The sequence below is a fragment of the Podarcis erhardii genome, assembly GCF_964252035.2.
Source record: "Podarcis erhardii genome assembly, chromosome: 2".
NCBI classification, from domain to species: domain Eukaryota; kingdom Metazoa; phylum Chordata; class Lepidosauria; order Squamata; family Lacertidae; genus Podarcis; species Podarcis erhardii.
Genome location: NC_138498.1, coordinates 77,461,148 through 77,479,250, shown reverse-complemented (window position 1 = coordinate 77,479,250; position 18,103 = coordinate 77,461,148). Strand labels below are relative to the sequence as shown.

At 41.1% G+C, this 18,103-nt stretch overlaps 1 protein-coding gene across 2 annotated transcripts in view; it reads right to left on the bottom strand.

The window, feature by feature from the left end:
- Positions 1-2,604: 2,604 nt before the first annotated feature.
- SHISA5 (shisa family member 5) overlaps positions 2,605-18,103 on the bottom strand; it is a 32,227-nt gene continuing 16,728 nt past the window's right edge. The window contains exons 1-4 of one of the 2 annotated variants that reach the window (XM_081848590.1): positions 17,261-17,282; positions 5,688-5,803; positions 4,749-4,970; positions 2,605-3,327 (exon numbers count right to left, since the gene is read on the bottom strand). In XM_081848590.1, coding sequence (XP_081704716.1) covers positions 3,266-3,327; positions 4,749-4,970; positions 5,688-5,803; positions 17,261-17,265 — 405 coding nt within the window. In that variant the 5' untranslated portion in view covers positions 17,266-17,282 and the 3' untranslated portion in view covers positions 2,605-3,265. Of the gene's footprint in view, positions 3,328-4,748; positions 4,971-5,687; positions 5,804-17,260; positions 17,283-18,103 lie in introns of those variants that run through there. The other variant, XM_081848591.1, reaches the window with a different exon arrangement.

The following is an 18,103-nucleotide window of genomic DNA, read 5'->3' as shown; positions in this document are numbered from 1 at the left end:
TTAAAAAAAGAATATCAAAAAGAATTGCATTGTATATTGATATATAGTACACTGACTACAATAATGCAGTTTGAAAAGTCTGTGAAAGGCACTTCCAAAGTTCACAATAAAAAAGTAAACACTGCAAATCTACAATATGAAGCTGAAATTCAATTTCCCTTCTGCTTCAGTAAACAAATTTTTTATTAAATTGACATATATAACACACACAGTATTTCACAGGCCACAATTTCCCCCTCAGATACTCACACATAAGCACTATTGAGTTAAACAAGACTCATGTAACAGCAGGATTGCAAATAATGAAATACTTGTTATATGTAAGCAAACACTCAAATTCTGCTCATAGATACACACTGGTGTCATCATGTGACTATGTGAGCTGAGATTTCACAGGTCACAATGGAACAGGAATTACTCATGATGTTAATACCTTTTAATGATCATATACAGTTTCTTCCTAACCCTCACTCCCACCAAACTCTACCTAACACTGGGGAGGAAGGTTAAAAACACACAAAATAATGTCTCATGACCATGGCAAAGTAATGGCAGTCAACAGAGCTATGCTTTGTGATACAATCACTTTATGTGGAAGATGTGGAAGTGTGGACAGGGTTTCAATCCATGCTGGCACAATGGTGAATTAAGATAACTCTGATGCTTTTCCTGAAGGAGGTAGAGAGAGACACACTTTTCAGCAGTTTTTTACTATACACCCAGAAAGAAAAAGTAGAGCTTAACACAGCACATGGAAATCAATATCTATATAGCCTTCCTACACCCCCAATAATCACCATAAGACAGGTCTTTTCCCCATTACAAGTCACGGTAAGGAAATGTAGTCAATGCTAGTTTCTATAACTTTTCATTTTACATTAGTAGAATGTAGACCATATGCAATCTCATGAAGATCTATACCTACATAACATGATCCACGTTGCAATCCTATGCACATTCCCTCAAAAGCAAGTCCCACTGAGTTCAATGGGGCTTACTCCTAGGTTAAGGGTACATGATTGCAGCCTTAGTCATTTTACCAGAAAATTCTTGAATAGAAAAATGCAACAGAAAGAACTATATAAAGACGTTTAAGAAGGCACCAAGATCACACAGTAGCACTCCTCGAAGCATTGGTTGCTCACACAGAGAAATGCAGGGACTCCAACTTATAACTACATAGGAGCAATCCACAATGAGAAGCCGCAGCTCCAAAAACAGGTTGCCTCCTCTTCACATTTCTCCTTCACAGCGAAAGCAATTCTGACAGTGGTTTGTGATGATTTTGGTACTCTGAACTCCTAAACCCTCATATTGAACTAGCCAAAGTGATTGAAGTTTTTCTATCATATATTATGAGGGCTATTTCTTATTCTGTAGCTCAGTCTCCCTTTTTATTCACACTTATTGCATTCCTGGCTTCAGTAGTAATTTGGTTAGAATATTGTGTGTTTGTGTGTGTGTGTGTGTTCAGTATACATTTCCTGCCTCACCTTGTACATTCTAGATATATTTTAAGGGAGAGTGCATACCCATGCTAGAAATGAAGGGGAGCAACAGAAGTCTTCTTCAGAAAGTGACATGTCCTGAATTACATATTTTGGATTACAAGGTAGCTGCTAAGAGTTTTGTGAAATGTAATTATAAAGGAGGATAAATGCAGCCTTAGTCATGTTACCAGAAAATTCTTGAATAGGAAAAGAACTATATAAAGACATTTAAGAAGGCATAAAGATCACAGTAGCACTCCTCAAAGCATTGGTTGCTCACATAGAGAAATGCAGGGATTCCAACTTAATACTACATAGGAGCAATGCGCAATGAAAAACAGGTTGCCTCCTCTTCACATTTCTCCTTCACAGCGAAAGCAATTCTGGCAGTGGTTTCTGATGGTTTTGGTACATGGATAGATGCAGGCAGGCACAGAAACCCATCAAGAGCTGGAGGCAAATTTCTGTTAGTCTATTTAAGGTGCAATCATATACCACCTGGGAGTAAAAAGCCCATTGCTCTCCAGGACACTTACTTCCAAGTATGTATGGAGAGTACTACACTGTTAAGCAGCTTCAAATAAAGAAAATAAATGGTTCTGAAGGGGCATTAGAAAGATTTATAGAGAAAATAACAGGCAACTAGCCATTTTGGCTATATTACCTCCAGCATCAGAGACAGTATACCTCAGAATACCAGTTCCTGCACTATCATGAGTAGGAGAATACTACTGTGGCTTGTGGGCTTCCCATAGGCATTTGGTTGGCTACAGAAAACAAAATGCTGTGCTAGACAAGTCTTTGGTCTGATGCTGTAGGGGTTTCCTTATGAGCATGCTCAGTACACATGGAATGTTGAACTGCCAGACAGGAAAAATAATGAAAAGGAGAGGCAGGGTGGAATGCCTAAGCTTCCTTATACACGGAGGAAGAAGGCATGTTTGGCTGGCACTCTCAACAGGAACATTAGAATCAGAACAGGAGAATACAATATTTATGTATTTATATCCAGCTCTTCTACTAAGCCTACTAAGCCTAACATTGTTCTGCAGGTCTGACATGTTAAGATGATTAATGATCTCATTCAACCACATTCATGCAGTGGTACAGTACTTTTGGTTGTTGTTGTTGTTGTTTTGAGGAAAGAAGAAACTGGAATATTAGACAAAGGAAAGTTACCTATGAAACTGACATGCTTGAAATTAAAACTGTGAAAGCATAATGAAGCAAGTGACTATGCAATTGCTGCCCAAATACAGAAAAGTTTTCTTTAACAACTCACACTATTTCTTGCCAATAAACCAAAACATTCTACTCAGTACTATTTCTCTTACTTCTTTTCATTAGATCTTATTTGCAATAGTTAACTGGAAAAAGTATATCCAGTTTTACACTGATTTTGTTGAGGTACACCTCTCATTGTATAAGCATTAACAATTAATGGCAAAATCATGGTAGCAGACACTTGTTGCTACTCGTCTTATCAACGACTCCATTTCACTAGACTTCAAATTATTGTATGGCATATCCATGACTCCTACTCTGAAGTTGTCTTTTTTAGACACTATCAACAATTTAAATTGAGATATAGGAAAACAAATCCAGGTGATAGATCTTTTTTTTCTTGTGGTGCTCAAGGCATTAAAAAGCAAACAAACACTGTCAGGGTTTCTACCCCACCTGCATCAGAGTAGTATTTTTAGAAAGAATGCCACAATATAGATTCTGTTTGAAAAGGCTTCTGCGCAGATACAGAGCAGTAAATCCATTTGAAGTTAATGCTTCGGAGGATCCATGTATGCTGGGTTATAAGGTGGCTGAACTGCAGCAGCTCCAGCTGTAAAACAAGACAACATTTTAAAGATATATTTTATACTATGCTTTTTCCTGGGCTAATTACGAGCACTCTCAGAGAATCTACTGTTCTGTGAGCTCCAGAAGGACTTTCAGCCTCATCAGTAAAATCTTCAAAGCAGAATGTAGCTTTTAAAAGTTCTTTTCCTTTAAAGGAGAACATATCTCTTAAAAACAATGGAAGTTCAAGCAGGGGTCTCTTATGACAAAACTGACTCTGTCCTTACATGCTTTTAAGGGTAACCCAAAGCTGAGTGTCTGTACAGGTATACTGCTCAGTGTGATTAGATTCCTGACCAATCTATAAAATGAGGACAGGATTGTACATTTGGGCCCTGCTGCTGCGGAATGACTAAGATGCCAGCATAGCAGACTGGCATAGCAGACTGAGGGATGCCACGGTCAGTGGCGTAGCTAGTTGCTTGGGTGCCTGATGCTGGGGCGTGTCCTGCAGCTGGGGGCAGGGTGAGCCACCTGTGGGGTGGGGCAATCTACCCGTGGTGGCGGGGCGAGCCTCTCCAATGCTTGGAGCCTCTCTGCCGCCTCCCCCTCAGCTGCAGGGAGGCTGAGGGAGAGGCAGTAAGCAGACACAACTACCACGCTGCCTTTTTAGGCAGCATGGAACCTGCAGGCGCCTAAGCCACCATGTCACCCCTAAAAAGTTTTGTGAGCCCATTTTTTTATTTTTTAAAAAGACTCTTTTTGTCACACACACCCCTCGGTGATGACACCCGGGGCGGACCACATCCCCCGCGCTCCCCTTCCTCCACCACTGGCCACAGTTGCTCCAGTACGGCATTATGCCAGCATATTTGATACCACCAGTACAACAGGCAAAAACTGACAAACTTGGCAGTTTAATGGTACAGAAACATGCTTTAGTTAGGTTCCTAAGTTTGCTCAGAGGTCACCATCACCAGGAAATTTGGTGTAATATAATGCCAGGAAAGGTTATGCAGTAATAAAGATCACTTTTTATAGAAGTCAGCAGAGAATCTAATATAATTGCCTGCCCCCTGCCCCCTCGCCACACAAAAGGATAAGATTCCAATTAACTCTGCAGCCAACGATAGCATAATACAGTAAATATACAAGCCCCAACCAAGGATCACCAATCTCAGATATTAAATAGCACATCAAGGGGTACGTTGTTGTCCTCGTGTCAAGAAATCTTGGGAGCATGGAATGAGAACTTGGTTGGTGGAAACCTTGATGAAATAGCAAAGAACTAGAAAAAATAAGCTAAGAAGTAGAATGAGCATATTAATGGTTCATGTCCTCTCAGAAACCTTGTATTTGCTCCACTTCAAGACTCCAGATAAAAACACCCACAGACACCCCAGCTCCTGCAGCTGGGGGTGCAAGACAAAGCACCCCGTTCTTCTCAACAGATTCTCTGCTTACCTGCCATGGTTTCATGGTAGGGTGGTGGTCCTGCAGGCTGTGTGGGGTAAGGTGGAGGGTACTGTGTTGGGTAGGGTGCTGCTGGCATCCCCTGCTGCGGTTGCACTGGCAGAGGATTATATCCTTGATACATCCCTGCAGGGTAACCTTGTGGTGGCATCCCAGGCTGCTGAGGATATGGCACCTGCACCAGAGTTGTGGCTGTAGTTGTGGTCACGATAGCTGTAAGACATGGGAAGAGTGCCAGGGAAGCAATCAGCACATGAAGGAAGATGATTATATTTCTAAACAATCCCTTTGCTCCCTGTTTTTTCATTTTTTGTAAACTCAACTGCCACCAACTGCATTCTAAAGCTATTCCGACTACATTCCTGAGGTGAACAGCGATGAAGCTCACCCTCCCCTCACACACGAATTTCTTAGTCCTCCTAAGAGACACAAACAGACACGACACAGGGCATGTGGAATGACTTCTGCAAGCACATCAGAACTTATCCTCCTTTTGCACTCCCTGCCCTGCACCACCCCAAATCTGCTCCAGGCGTTGAGGAAACCCCAGAGCAGATTTGACAGGAGGGGAGGGGAGAGGAAGTACAGTTGTGCTTGCAGGATTATGTTCTGAACATACTACAGTTTAGCTGAACTCAGCCTGCATATTTGATTCACTTTACAAAATCATGGCTATTTGGTTGTTCAGATATTTAGACAATTCCTACCATAACTGTTTGTTGGCATCAAGTCCAAAATGCTGCTGAGGTAAACTGGCTCTTGATGTGTCTAAATAACATGAATTGCTTTCTGCAGCTACATCCCAAAATTACACATGGCACTAGACAGCACTATTTTTTTAAAAAAAGTTATGAGTCATGAATAATTTCTTGTTAGAACAGCCTTCTTCCTTTCTTTACTAAGAGAAGGTAAAAAATAAACCATGCTTACGCCGTGGTTGTCTTCGGCATGCTTTATACAGGCAGCAACATGAACAGGTGAAGCAGAAAATGATGGTCACCACAAACAGTACGAATATGGAAACACCAACAGCTATGACAGTCCCGCTGTAAGAGGAAAAGACACATTTGAAAACTCAGGTGTCTATCAAAACAGGAGGCAATCTTCAGTTATAACCGAAAACACTGATAAATCACACAGTTATCCTTTGTTCATCAAATATTTGATCTAATTTGTTATATTTAGAAAAAAATGCATAAAAATAACATTCAGTGTGCAAACAAGCAATTTCCCTTAGAGGTTTATCATATGGATTATGTCAAATAAAAAAATGAGGATTAAAAATTCAGTACTATGCTCTAGAAGCGTTCTTTCACAAAGAGGCATAGTCATACTGAAGAAAGAAAAAGCAGCAGAGAGGCATATATAGATGCATCAGGTGTATCAGTATACCTGAAGGAGCATCTCCACCCCATCATTCAACCCGGACACTGAGGTCCAGCGCGGAGGGCCTTCTGGCGGTTCCCTCACTGAGAGGCTACAGGCAGAGGGCCTTCTCAGTAGTGGCGTCTGCCCTGTGGAACACCCTCCCGTCAGATGTCAAGGAAATAAACAACTATCTGACGTTTAGAAGACATCTGAAGGCAGTCCTGTTTAGGGAAGTTTTTGATGACTGGGGTTTTAATGTATTTTTAATCTTTTGTTGGAAGCCACCTAGAGTGGCTGGGGAAACCCAGCCAGATGGGCGGGGTATAAATAAATTATTATTATTATTATTATTATTATTATTATTATTATTATTATTATTGAGTGGATGAGTAGGAACACACTGTGTTGGGGTGCTTGGTCGCACTGGCATGCACATGGCTACATGTATGTCATCAAGGTGACCGTCCCTGTGTGCGCAAGTCACTTGGCTTCCAAATGTCATCAATCTTTAGCAGTATGCATTAACCTAGACTTGCCAAGAACAAATCTTTAGCTCTGCTCCTTTTCTGTGCTGGACCTACTATGCATAGGGTGATCATTAGACCAGGCCACAAGACCACCACTGTTTGGCATTTGTTCAGTACTGATAGTGTGCTGAGCACACTAAGGTAACATGGTTCCTGCCCAGAGGTCTTACAATCCACAGTAGAAGGGCAAATCAGGGATGGGGAAAGACTACAATGCAGGTGGGTAGGTGGCCCCTGGTCTCCTTTTATGTAGCCCTTGACACCACCTGAACAGTGTTTGAAACTCCCATTGTTCTAGGCACATTTTGTGATAGGGTATTTCATTAGCGTGAGCAGTTTCTGAGCTCTGGGTGCAGTTCTGATTAAAACTGCAGAGTGGAAGGAAAGAAGAATCTTTTTCTGCCTCCTCACTTCCAGTTACTCTCTGAAGACTGGAGAAGAGACCCTCTAAAGAATATTAGGGGGGTGGGCAGGGGAAGGACTAGACCGTGTGAAAAATGAACTTAATATTTTCGCTGCAGTTCATTCATTTTCAGCTTTGTATTCTTGTTATAAAAAAGTGTGCCTAAACGTACCTCAGTTTCTAACACTGCTCTGGAAGCTTTCCCATTCCTCCCTCCCATCCATTTGCCCCCTTCCAGTTCCTTTCCTTTTTTGTGGTTTTTCAAAGTGCTCCTTCCCTCAGTATATGACATTTCAGAACAATTTCATTTTAACAACAACAACAACAACAATTTATTTATATCCCACCCTACCCGGCCGAAGTTGGGCTCTGAGCGGCTAATAACAGTAAAATAATACAGCATTCTAAAATCAATTCATTATAAAATCAGTTCAAATCAAATTGATGGCAACCATTGGGCTAGGGTTCTGTGAAGAATTACCAAAGGAGGGGGTCAGGCTGTGCCTTGGCCAAAGGCCTGGTGGAACAGCTCTGTCTTGTAGGCCCTGCAGAAAGATGTCAAGTCCCACAGGGCCCTAGTCACTTGTGACAGATAAACTGATTTCTTGTTTTCCCCTTTTTTACTTCTCCTCCTGTTTGTATGGCTTGGAGAAAAGAAATATTTTACCCACCTGTCCAAGAAAAAAATTAGTAGGCTTCTGCCATATGTGTGTGGGTGTGTAGCATCCTGAAGTCAGAAAGTAATTATTTTAATTTGCTTTCCAGAACAGTAGCTGTACTGGCTGTTGTATTTTTTTATTACAAAAATCCTCTGTAGTTATTTGAGACTAACTTCATAAAACCCCGTAAAGCTTTCATCTGAGTAGAATTGCACACTATTAGGAATTCTAATCAGAGGCATACCACAGCTAAACTTGAAGGACTGTGTGGTCTTTATTCCACCTTTATCACCACCTTTCTGTAACCAGTGAGCAAATGATGACACTGACAGGAGGGGAAAGTTCCTCACCCTTGGGTTAAAGGTTAGGGTAGAGAATAATAAAATAAGTTGATCTTGAGGAGAGATTCAGATGAAAAGAGAAGCTGCACCAGGCAAAATCCAAATTGGGCCACCTTCAGCAACCAAGCAGCCTTCATAAATCATGTGCATTGAGCAACTTTTCATAATTTAATTTGTGAATATTTGTTTTTTAGTGTTGACTGTTTTGCACAAATTATTCTGGGTTTTGTATTTATTGGTTAGGGGAACGAGCACACCCAAGGCCTAACTGTAACCACTAGGGAAGGGTTTCAACATAGTGATATCATGATAGCTTCATCAGCAAAAGCATTTCTGCTTGCTTGATGAAATAATCTCCACTCTCCTTCTCCCAAGTACTATTCTGGGCATTATCCTGACCCACCTGAGCCAATCTAGGGGACACATGGGGGGGGGAGGGTAAAGTCCAGTTGTGCCAACTTCCACTTGTGGGACCAATTATTTCAGTCCAGGCCTAGGAAGCTAGTTCAGTTATCTCTGGCTTTAGTTATTTTAGCAGGAATTGTCCAGGCACATTCAAATTATTTTTTTACTCATAAGGGCAAAAAAATTACATTTCCCCCACATTAAGAAGAATCCATGATAAGAGTTTTACATATCAAACCTCCATTTTAAACTTCTTTCTATTCTTTAAAACGAATCCAACAACAATAAAAAAGCTCCAATGAGGTGGAAACAAAATGGCCACAATGAAACAAAATAAAGCATTTAAGGATTTCACAGTGATACTACATCTTCAGTTGCATGTTTATATTCTGCTCCATGCTTCTGCCAAACATCAGGCCAGTCAGGCTAAAAAAATGTTTGTGTTCAACAACATTCAGCCAATGCACTTAGGTTTAATACACTGGTGGGTAAACTACATTATTGTCAGCTACAGTGATAATCTTTCCACTGCATGATGAGAAAACTGAAGGCACACCCAAAATATTTTACGAAGTGCAAGCTAGTATATCTTTGAGACTGCAGCAGCAAGCCATCTGACAACTTCAGTACTGTACTGACTAATTCCTGAAGCTCATACCAAAATAGGGGTGGAGAGAAAGACTCACAGCTTGCATTCATTGAGTGTTCCTTTCCTTAAATGTGAAAAGAGCTTACTGGTGTTATGCAAAATTAGACACAATTTACTGTATATGAGCAGCCAAGTGCTGCAGCACGATATAGACTCTTCCGTGAATTGGCAACACCGCCACAAAATGAAATGTCTTGTGCAACGAAGGGCAGGGAGGGAGAATCACACTTATTGGAGCCCATCTTAAACACAGTCCTTGTAACAGCGATTGTAATGCAAGCTGAATCAGGTCTTTCTTCACTTTTGGGTGCTGATTTTAGAGGCTAATGCAGTGGTTCTTTAATCTACTACCGCCCATCAAGTATGCAACATTGCCAGACGGCCCCTGCCCCAAACTGCCATCATCATCATCATCGAATTCTAGATGAGGCAACTTGGTCAGAATAGATAGATGTTATTTCTAAAAGGTGAAAAAATTATATGATCTGATGAGGAGCCAGAGAATATATAGGTGTATTTCTTATGCATGCATATGATACTTAGATCTTAGGTTCAATGAGACCACTGTACCAGACGGTCATTAGCCAACATCACCAACAGCAGACTGCCACCCACCCACTCTATCTCCAGGCAGCAGCACGGTTATTAAAACTGTGAGGGGAAAGAAGGGATGTGGTTGTGGTTGTTTTGTTCAAGCTGTAGGGGAGGAGCTGAGGAAAGTTGTCCCCAGGTGGAAGAGACAGTGGCAGGAAATGAGGTTGGGTGTTTATTGTCTTCAGCTACAAGCAGAGTTAGTGGTCAAACAAACATCATTTCTGATAAAGCCTGGAAGCTTGCACAAGCTGACCTCTCCAGCCAGGCAACAGCGCTGAGTCAGTAGTTTAGGAACTGACCTCCTGGATCATAGCTGCTTCTCTTACAGGGGCCACACGCTAGATGTCGAGTTGACAATGCATACAACATCTCAACCAGTGGGGCGCCCCTCCCCAGAATGGCATATGAAGATTTCAGGGTGGGTTCATGTTTCCAAAAAAACATGTACTCATATGTATATGTCACAATATTTCAATACTTTTGAAAATTCAAATCATATAATTAGGGGAGCCAGGTAATTGCTCTTCAGTGGTGAGTTCTGAAAGCTCATACAGAGAAGGAAGAAATGGATTCTCAGAAAAACCCACCATTTTTTAGTAGACAGTTTTTCAAGAACCTGTTTCTCCCTTGTCTCTGATGATATTAGTGTACCCACTCTGTTGTTTTCTTTCTGGAAGCTCATCAGGTATACTCAGTCTCATTGGAGAGCAGGCTTTCCAGTTTGATTCTCTCTTTGCTGCACAAGCTCCTTAAAGAGCCTGAGGAAGAAGTCTAGGATCTGGGGATTTATTCTTAGGGTATGGTGAACAGGAAAAAGCAACTGTCCTCTGCTGCTGTTATAACCCATTGCAAAGGAAGAGAAGAGGCTGCACAAACCAATTTGCAGAACATGCTGGAGGACAGCATGACTCTGGTCAGTAAATCAGGTCAGTCTCAGCAACTTATAACCACACTTTATATAAGGAGAAGCTACAGCTGAATGGTGAAGTACATATTTTGTCAAGGCTTAATACCAAGCATCTCTAGTTAATAGTTAATAGTTAATAGTTAATAGGCCCCATCTGAGGCCCAAGAGAGTGAAGCTTCAGGCCAAACCATGCAAACATGAGAATACCTTTTTTTTTTTTTTGTTAAGGCCATGTCCAGCCTTTATTTAACATCCATTTTTTCTTTAAAAACATAATAAATAAACAAAACATCAAGGTAGGCAAATAAATAAATAAATAAATAAATGCAAGAGGAGTAATAAATACAAGACAATAAAATAATGGTCCTAATAAGCTTTTTTTAAAAGCATAAAATATATTCCATAGTGGAATACAAGGTTCATATTTATACAAAACATATCAAATAATCATGAGTACTTAAAGGTGTCTTTGCATCAAACGTGCAGGTTTTTTTAAAAAAAGAATTTTGCTTCAGCTGATGTGGGTGGAAAGGCAGTGCTGATAATTAATGGGATCACACAGCTGAAGCGAAATGCTTTGAACACTCCTCTTCCTTTGTACACAATAAGGAGAACTCTTTCCCACTCTCCCTTGCTTTCTGCTGTAGTAGCATGCATTCCTTGCCCCTCTCCCATGCACTTTGGACACAAACCAAAAATTATTTCCCCAGTGGCTGCCTGTGCACTCAGTTTCTCCCATACTGCCTTGCTCTTGGTCTTTGGTGTTGTTCTGTCCCAGAATATAGTCTAGTGTTGCCTTTCTGAGCCGTCCAAATTTGCTACCCTAAGCTTCTGCATGAGGTGCTTGAACTGCTGGGCAAGCCCTGTGGGCAGATAACTAAACTAAATAAAGTAAAGTTGGGTAATGTCCATGAAGCCACAGTTACCATTTGTGGATACTATATAGTTGCATGTGATCATTTTATTCTTCATAGCATCAGTAGAAAGCGATCTGGACTGATATCCTCTGGCCATACAGTTGCATTCTATTCAGTATTAAAGGCTGAATCTATTCTTGACTTGGTGAATTGCTTGTTGATATTCTGCAGTACTTCCTGGAACATCACTGGATGTAGCGGTTCCCAGGAATAAGTTTAATTAGGATTGTGCAGAAAGGTGTTTATGACATATCTTAATTTCCCCCCCTCCAGAGCAACAGATTGCCATTACATAACGCGTACATGGGAAAATAATTTTACTAGTTTTGAATTGAGAATCAGACCCATTAAGTTAGGTGTTTTTTAAACAAATGAGATGCATTTGACAATGACAGTGAATTATTTATGTCTAATTATTTATGTTTAACTGAGCCTCCCCCCCCCACAAACACTCAATCTCATTGCACTCTATGTGCTTGTCACACAACATACCAACTCTGAAAGTCAGTTGCACTATATTATTTTCCGTTCAGCAGCCTAACAGCCCACGAATAGAAACTGTTTTTTAGCCTGTTGGTATGACTGATTATACTTCTATATCTCCTGCCCGAGGTTAGAAGATTAAAGAGGTGCTGGCCAGGGTTTGAATCGTCCCTGAAAAAATTTCTCGCACTCCTAGGGAACGATCCCTTGCGATGTCATCTAGCAGGCTCAGGGGACAGGCCATGATATCATGAGCTGTGTTCAGCACCCTCTGTAAAGACTTTCTGTCCGTGGCTGTCAAGCCAACTTACCACACTGTGATACAATATGAGAGGACACTTTCTATTGTGGACCGGTAGAAGGAGGTCATCAATTGTTGTTTAACATTGTTCTTTCGCAAGACCCTGAGAAAATGGAGTCTCTGTTGGGCCTTCCTAACCACCTGAGTTATATTGTTTTTCCAAGTGAGGTCTTCACTAAGGTAAACTTCCAGGAATTTAAAGGAAGACACTCTCCACACAACCCCCCCCCCCCCGATATACAACAGGGCTAGTTCCCCTCTCTTCCTCCGAAAGTCCAACATCATCTCCTTTGTCTTGCTAATATTTAGGTGCAAGTTATTCTCTAAGCACCATGTAGATACTTTTTGAACCTCCCCCCTGTATGCTGATTCATATCCACCTGTAATTAGACACATTATGGTAGTATCATCTGCAAACTTAATAATTACAGTGGATGAATCAGATGAAATACAGTCATATGTATACAGTCATACCTCGGGTTGAAAGCGCTTCGAGTTGAGCGTGTTCGAGTTGTGCTCCTCGGCAACCCGGAAGTAATGGAGTGCGCATGTGCAGACACTAAAAATGATGTCACGCGCATGTGCAGAAGCGGCAAAAAGCGACGTGTGCGTGTGCAGACGTGCCGTCGCTACTTACATTTACTTCTAGATGCGAACAGGGCTCCAGAACGGATCCCGTTTGTATCTAGAGGTACCACTGTACAACGAGTACAGGTAGGGACTCAGCACACATCCCTGTGGGGTGCCAGTGCTGAGCTTCCAATCCTCACTGTTTGTGTCTGATCCCTCAGAAAGTCTTTAATCCAATCACAGATGGTAGATGAAAGGTCTAGTTCCATCAGCTTTTTGATAATAATGTCCGGAAGGATGGTATTAAAAGCCGAGCTATAATCAATAAACAACATTCTAACATAATTCCCTGGTCTCTCCAGATTGTTTTACCTGAATCCAGCAGCTGCAATGTTCAGAAGCAGACTTACGAGTCCCTTGTGCTGTTGGCAAGGAACTGTATTGGCCTCCCTGGCAAAAACTGTATGGGCGCGCGCACCCCCCCCCCAAGGTAACAATCACCTTTGTGCTGCTGTGCGAGAAGGACAGGGAGTTTCTACCATGTTTGATCTTGCCACAACAGCAGCAGTGCATCGCCACACACACATGCATCACACACTGCATAGTCTGATATGTGATTTTTGTGCCCCGGGGGGCAGTTTTGCCAACCGCTAGTTGCAACTCTGGCAACATGTTACCTTAGCAACCCACCCACCACCAGGAGAGAAGTCAACAGTTTGTGCTGAACCCCATAATGTAAGACCCACCTCCTCCTCCAGGTAGAGGTGAGAGAGATTTCTGTCTGGGGGGAAATGGAGAGCCCCTGAAAGTCAGTTCAAACAATGGTGAGCTACATGGATGGACAGTATGAATGGGTTTAAAGGCAGCTTTCTAAAGCCTGACTCTAAAATGCAAATGACTATGGCTACAATCCTAACCCCACTTAACTGGGAGTAAGCCAGAACTGTCATTCTGTACACTTTTATATCAATCGCAGAACAACTGGATAATCTTTTTAAAATGCACCTGTAATGCTAGGAGCCTCAAGCTATGCATGTTCCATGCATAGTTTAGCAATTTGAACTTTGGATCCTGGGCATCAGAAAACAGCCACGTATTCCTTGGACAGCACTCCTGAGCGCACTAATTTGAAAGCCTTATTTAAATCAATGGGACTTCTGAATAAAGAGGGGTAGGGGCATGCTGCAACAACTGGAGGGAGTTTGGCTATCTTTCCACAATACGTGAGCCCTCACAAGTCAAGCTATTAACTCTCTAGGTAGCCTATGCATTATAGTGGCCTACTTTAATTTACAATAGTACAGACTTATGTAAGAATTGAGTTTTATTAAAAAAATGTGCTGTAATAGTATATATATTACAGCAGAACAACAACAGCCCTATTTTTTTATTTGTACCCCACACACCTGACTGGGTTGCCCCAGCCACTCTGGGTGACTTCCAGAATAGTTACAGGGCAGCTACTGGGGTATTTTTCAATTACAGGGGATGGTGCAGCTCTGCAGCACGATGGGAAGGAAATCCTTCAGCAAATGCATTTCTCACACCCTGCACAAGATTACCACGTGCTTAGAGCTCATAGACCCAAAGGCACCTGGTCCTGCAAAAACTCTGATAAGAGTTTGTGGGCTCCCACCTGCTCCCTTTTCCACCACTAAGCACTTAAAGCTGACACAATTTGTGTGCAAAGGATAACCTAGGTGCAAGATTCCTTACTAGGGGACATAGCATGGAGGTCCTGCGATATAGCAATGCCTTGGCCTGCTCTGGTGCTATGTACCTGGTTTGGTATATATTGCAGTGGAGGGGCTCCATGAGTGTACTAATTTTTGGAGACCAAAAGTGGGCTCTAATGTTACCACATGCTAGTTCCACTCATGCACACAGGTGTTCATACACTGCCTTTTGCATGCAGAACCCAGAGGCTAGGTTGTGTCCAGTGCCCCCAGTGTTTTTTTGCAGATGATCAGCACTCTCAATCCAAGTTTTAATTGGCAATAATACTGTTTGGAAGTGTCCTGTGAGCCATGCTGTATGTTGCAATGCAGTCACATGTAATATTAACTTGCCGGCAGTCTCTCCATTACAAAAATATCTGCATACTTTTTATTTTATTTTTTAAATTTTTATACCGCTTCATATATTTAAAATATCTTCAAGCAGCATACAGAAAACTAAAGGAACAACAGACAACTTAAAACAAAACATTACACAAATACACACCTACATATAAAAATGTTACATTAATAGCAATATCTATCAATCATCTAGCTATCTCAATTCATTCCCCTTCCTTCCTTCCTTCCTTCCTTCCTTCCTTCCTTCCTTCCTTCCTTCCTTCCTTCCTTCCTCCTTTCAGCCTCTGGATTCACACCCAGGGTCCAAACAAACTCTCAGCTCACCCACAGAAGTCTCAAAATGGGAAGAGGTCCTGGAAACAGTGGACATCACCCTGGTCTCTCACTCTAGACTTGCTTTTTATGAGCAATCAACTGCACTCTCAACACCCAGTTCCAGGTGCAGGAGGTTTGTTGAGTTTCCCAGGGGGTCTGAAGGATGGGAAGAGGGCCCCCGCCACTTAACATCTCCTTCTTCATCCTTTGTCCTCTGCTCCTCCAGCTGCTATTTGATTTATGTCATTAAATTCATTAACATGGAACATATAATTCGACTCTTAGGATGCCTTCCTACAAACTATTGCAATATAAATGTAATGCACATTTTTTGTTTAAGAAAAGAACAAGGTTTAAGGAATGGAGGCTGGGACTTTAGATCCTAAGAAGAGCACTGCTGGCTTAGACCAAAGGCCTATTCTGTTCCCAATCAGATGCCCACTGGGAAATAACTGCCCACAAGCAGGAAATAACTGCAATGGCGCTATTTATCCCATCAAAATTATTTACTTATTTAAACTATTTCTGTGCCACCTTCACCACTGTACAATCATAGGGCAGTGTACAAAATGCTGAACACACACCAATATTTATTTCTAAAGCCCATTTAAACACTAAATTAAATGCAGCAGCAACACACAGTGGAACAAAAAATTGCCTTCCCCCACTTTTGGTATAATACAGGAAGTGGTGGTGGTGGTGGTGAGAATCAGTTTTTACTTGCTGCAAGAAACTTGAGCCCCAGGTGGCTTTAAGAATCCAGGGAGGCTCATGTGGCACCAACACTGTCAGCTTGTAGGTGCCAGACAAAGACCATCCTATTCTCTTAGGGAATTTCGACCTTGGCATGGTTTGATTTTCTGGCGTGTTCTTGATGTTCATCTTTTGGTTGCGTGGGATATTTTCCTAGTTTTCCTGGTTATTTGTGGATGGCCACTTTTAGCACCATGCACGGCTTTGCTGTTTTTATTGCACTTTTAATTTGCTGCATGTAACTTTGAGACTCTTCTTGTAAGTTACGAAAATAATAAATAATAACAATAAAGGAAAACCAAAAACAATGTTAAGGTAACAACAGGTACCATAGGCTGACCTCAATTAACTACACCTTCTCACCTCCAAAAGCCTGAAAGACTTGCCCCCTGAAAGACTATAATGTTTGGCGATACTGTATGCCCCTCAGCAAGGAAATCAATCCACAGTTTTGGAGCTACCACTAAAAAGTTTCTACTGCAGGCCCCCACACTTTGCCATTCAAAACCTTTCAGATAACTCAGTGTAGCCCCCAAATTTATTTACTATTAACAACAAGAATAAATTTATTATTGCTACAATTCCTTTTAAGATGATGGAATCCGTGTTGTTTAACCTGCTTCATTGCGTATCTAAACATATATAAATGCTTCTCTGCTTAGATTCATTACTACCACAAAGTTAAATGGTTTTGCCATTCAAAACATTTCAGTTTTATTTAAGTAAAATAGTTCAAAAGCTGTAATATTTGAACAGTAAAGCGGAAATGACTTCCTGCATGAAGGATTAAAAACACATTTTCTTTTTTATTTAAACATTGTTTCATTTCAGTGAACTGAATCAGCATCAGTGAAAAGTTCCATGACAGCTTTAGTAAAATCAATTCCAAACGGATTTTTTTTGAGAAAAGGGGAAGCAACAAGCTGCTAAGGGGTGATTCATTGTTTCCGTTCAGTTAATACATCTGCCTTACATGCTCAATGGATAAGAATAAGAATTACACAGGTTGAAATTATCTCTTTTGGAAGTTAATGTACATACCGCACTGCTCCCATTAAGTTACTTGCTTTTACATATGACTGGCTAAAACCTTAAATAAGAAGGATTAATTGATAGGCACCATCCCTGTACATTCTTGCAATTACATAATCTAAAGCTATGTAGGCTATCCCCAATGTTTGCCCATTTTTAACATGAGACAATATGCTTGCAGACAGAACAAGCAACGCTTACCCCATTTTTGTTCTCAGCAAAGGCTTTTAACCCAAATTCTTTCTCTCTCTCTCTCTCTCTCTCGTCCTCTAGTTTCTTTTCACTCATAAACGAAACTGGCTGCTTTCTTGCAGATGTACTGAAGCCTGGTGGATATGTGCTGTTTCCTTGTCAGTGACATCAGCAGGAAAGCATAGCAGGCTTCCTTGGTCACACCTACTTTTGCTCAAAAAAGCCTTCTTAAAGGTACAGAGTGCTGCTTTTCACCCTGAACCACAGAATAATACAAGGCACAACTGAGTTATCCTAAACTGCCCAATGGCTTCAATGCATTCTGCTCAAGCTTTTTGTATAAATGGAAATCCAGCAATTCTAAAATGTTGCCATATTCTCTGTGCCTGCCCTCAGATTGTGAAATTCCATCCCAAAAAAAGCTACATCTAGCCTATTTACTCTACAGATGCTATTAGATGCTGAAGACACCCCTCTTACACACAAAATTTAAGCTGGAAAATTATTGGGCTTCTTGTTTAAATTGCATTACTGTATTATTAACTTTACTTTATCTAAATTTAAAATTATAGGATTATACTGTTGTAATCTCCTTTGGACCTAATGGTGAAGGGTGGAAAGAAATCCTATGATATATAAATAAATGTTATATTTATTGATTTAATTTATAAAAGTATTTCTATACCACCATAGCATCTATTATCAGGGTGGTATACAATGTTAAAAAAAAATGCCGTTTTAAAAATAAAAATACATATATCATTAAGGCAGGCATGGCCAAACTCGGCCCTCCAGATGTTTTGGGACTACAATTCCCAACATCCCTGACCACTGGTCCTGTTAGCTAGGGAT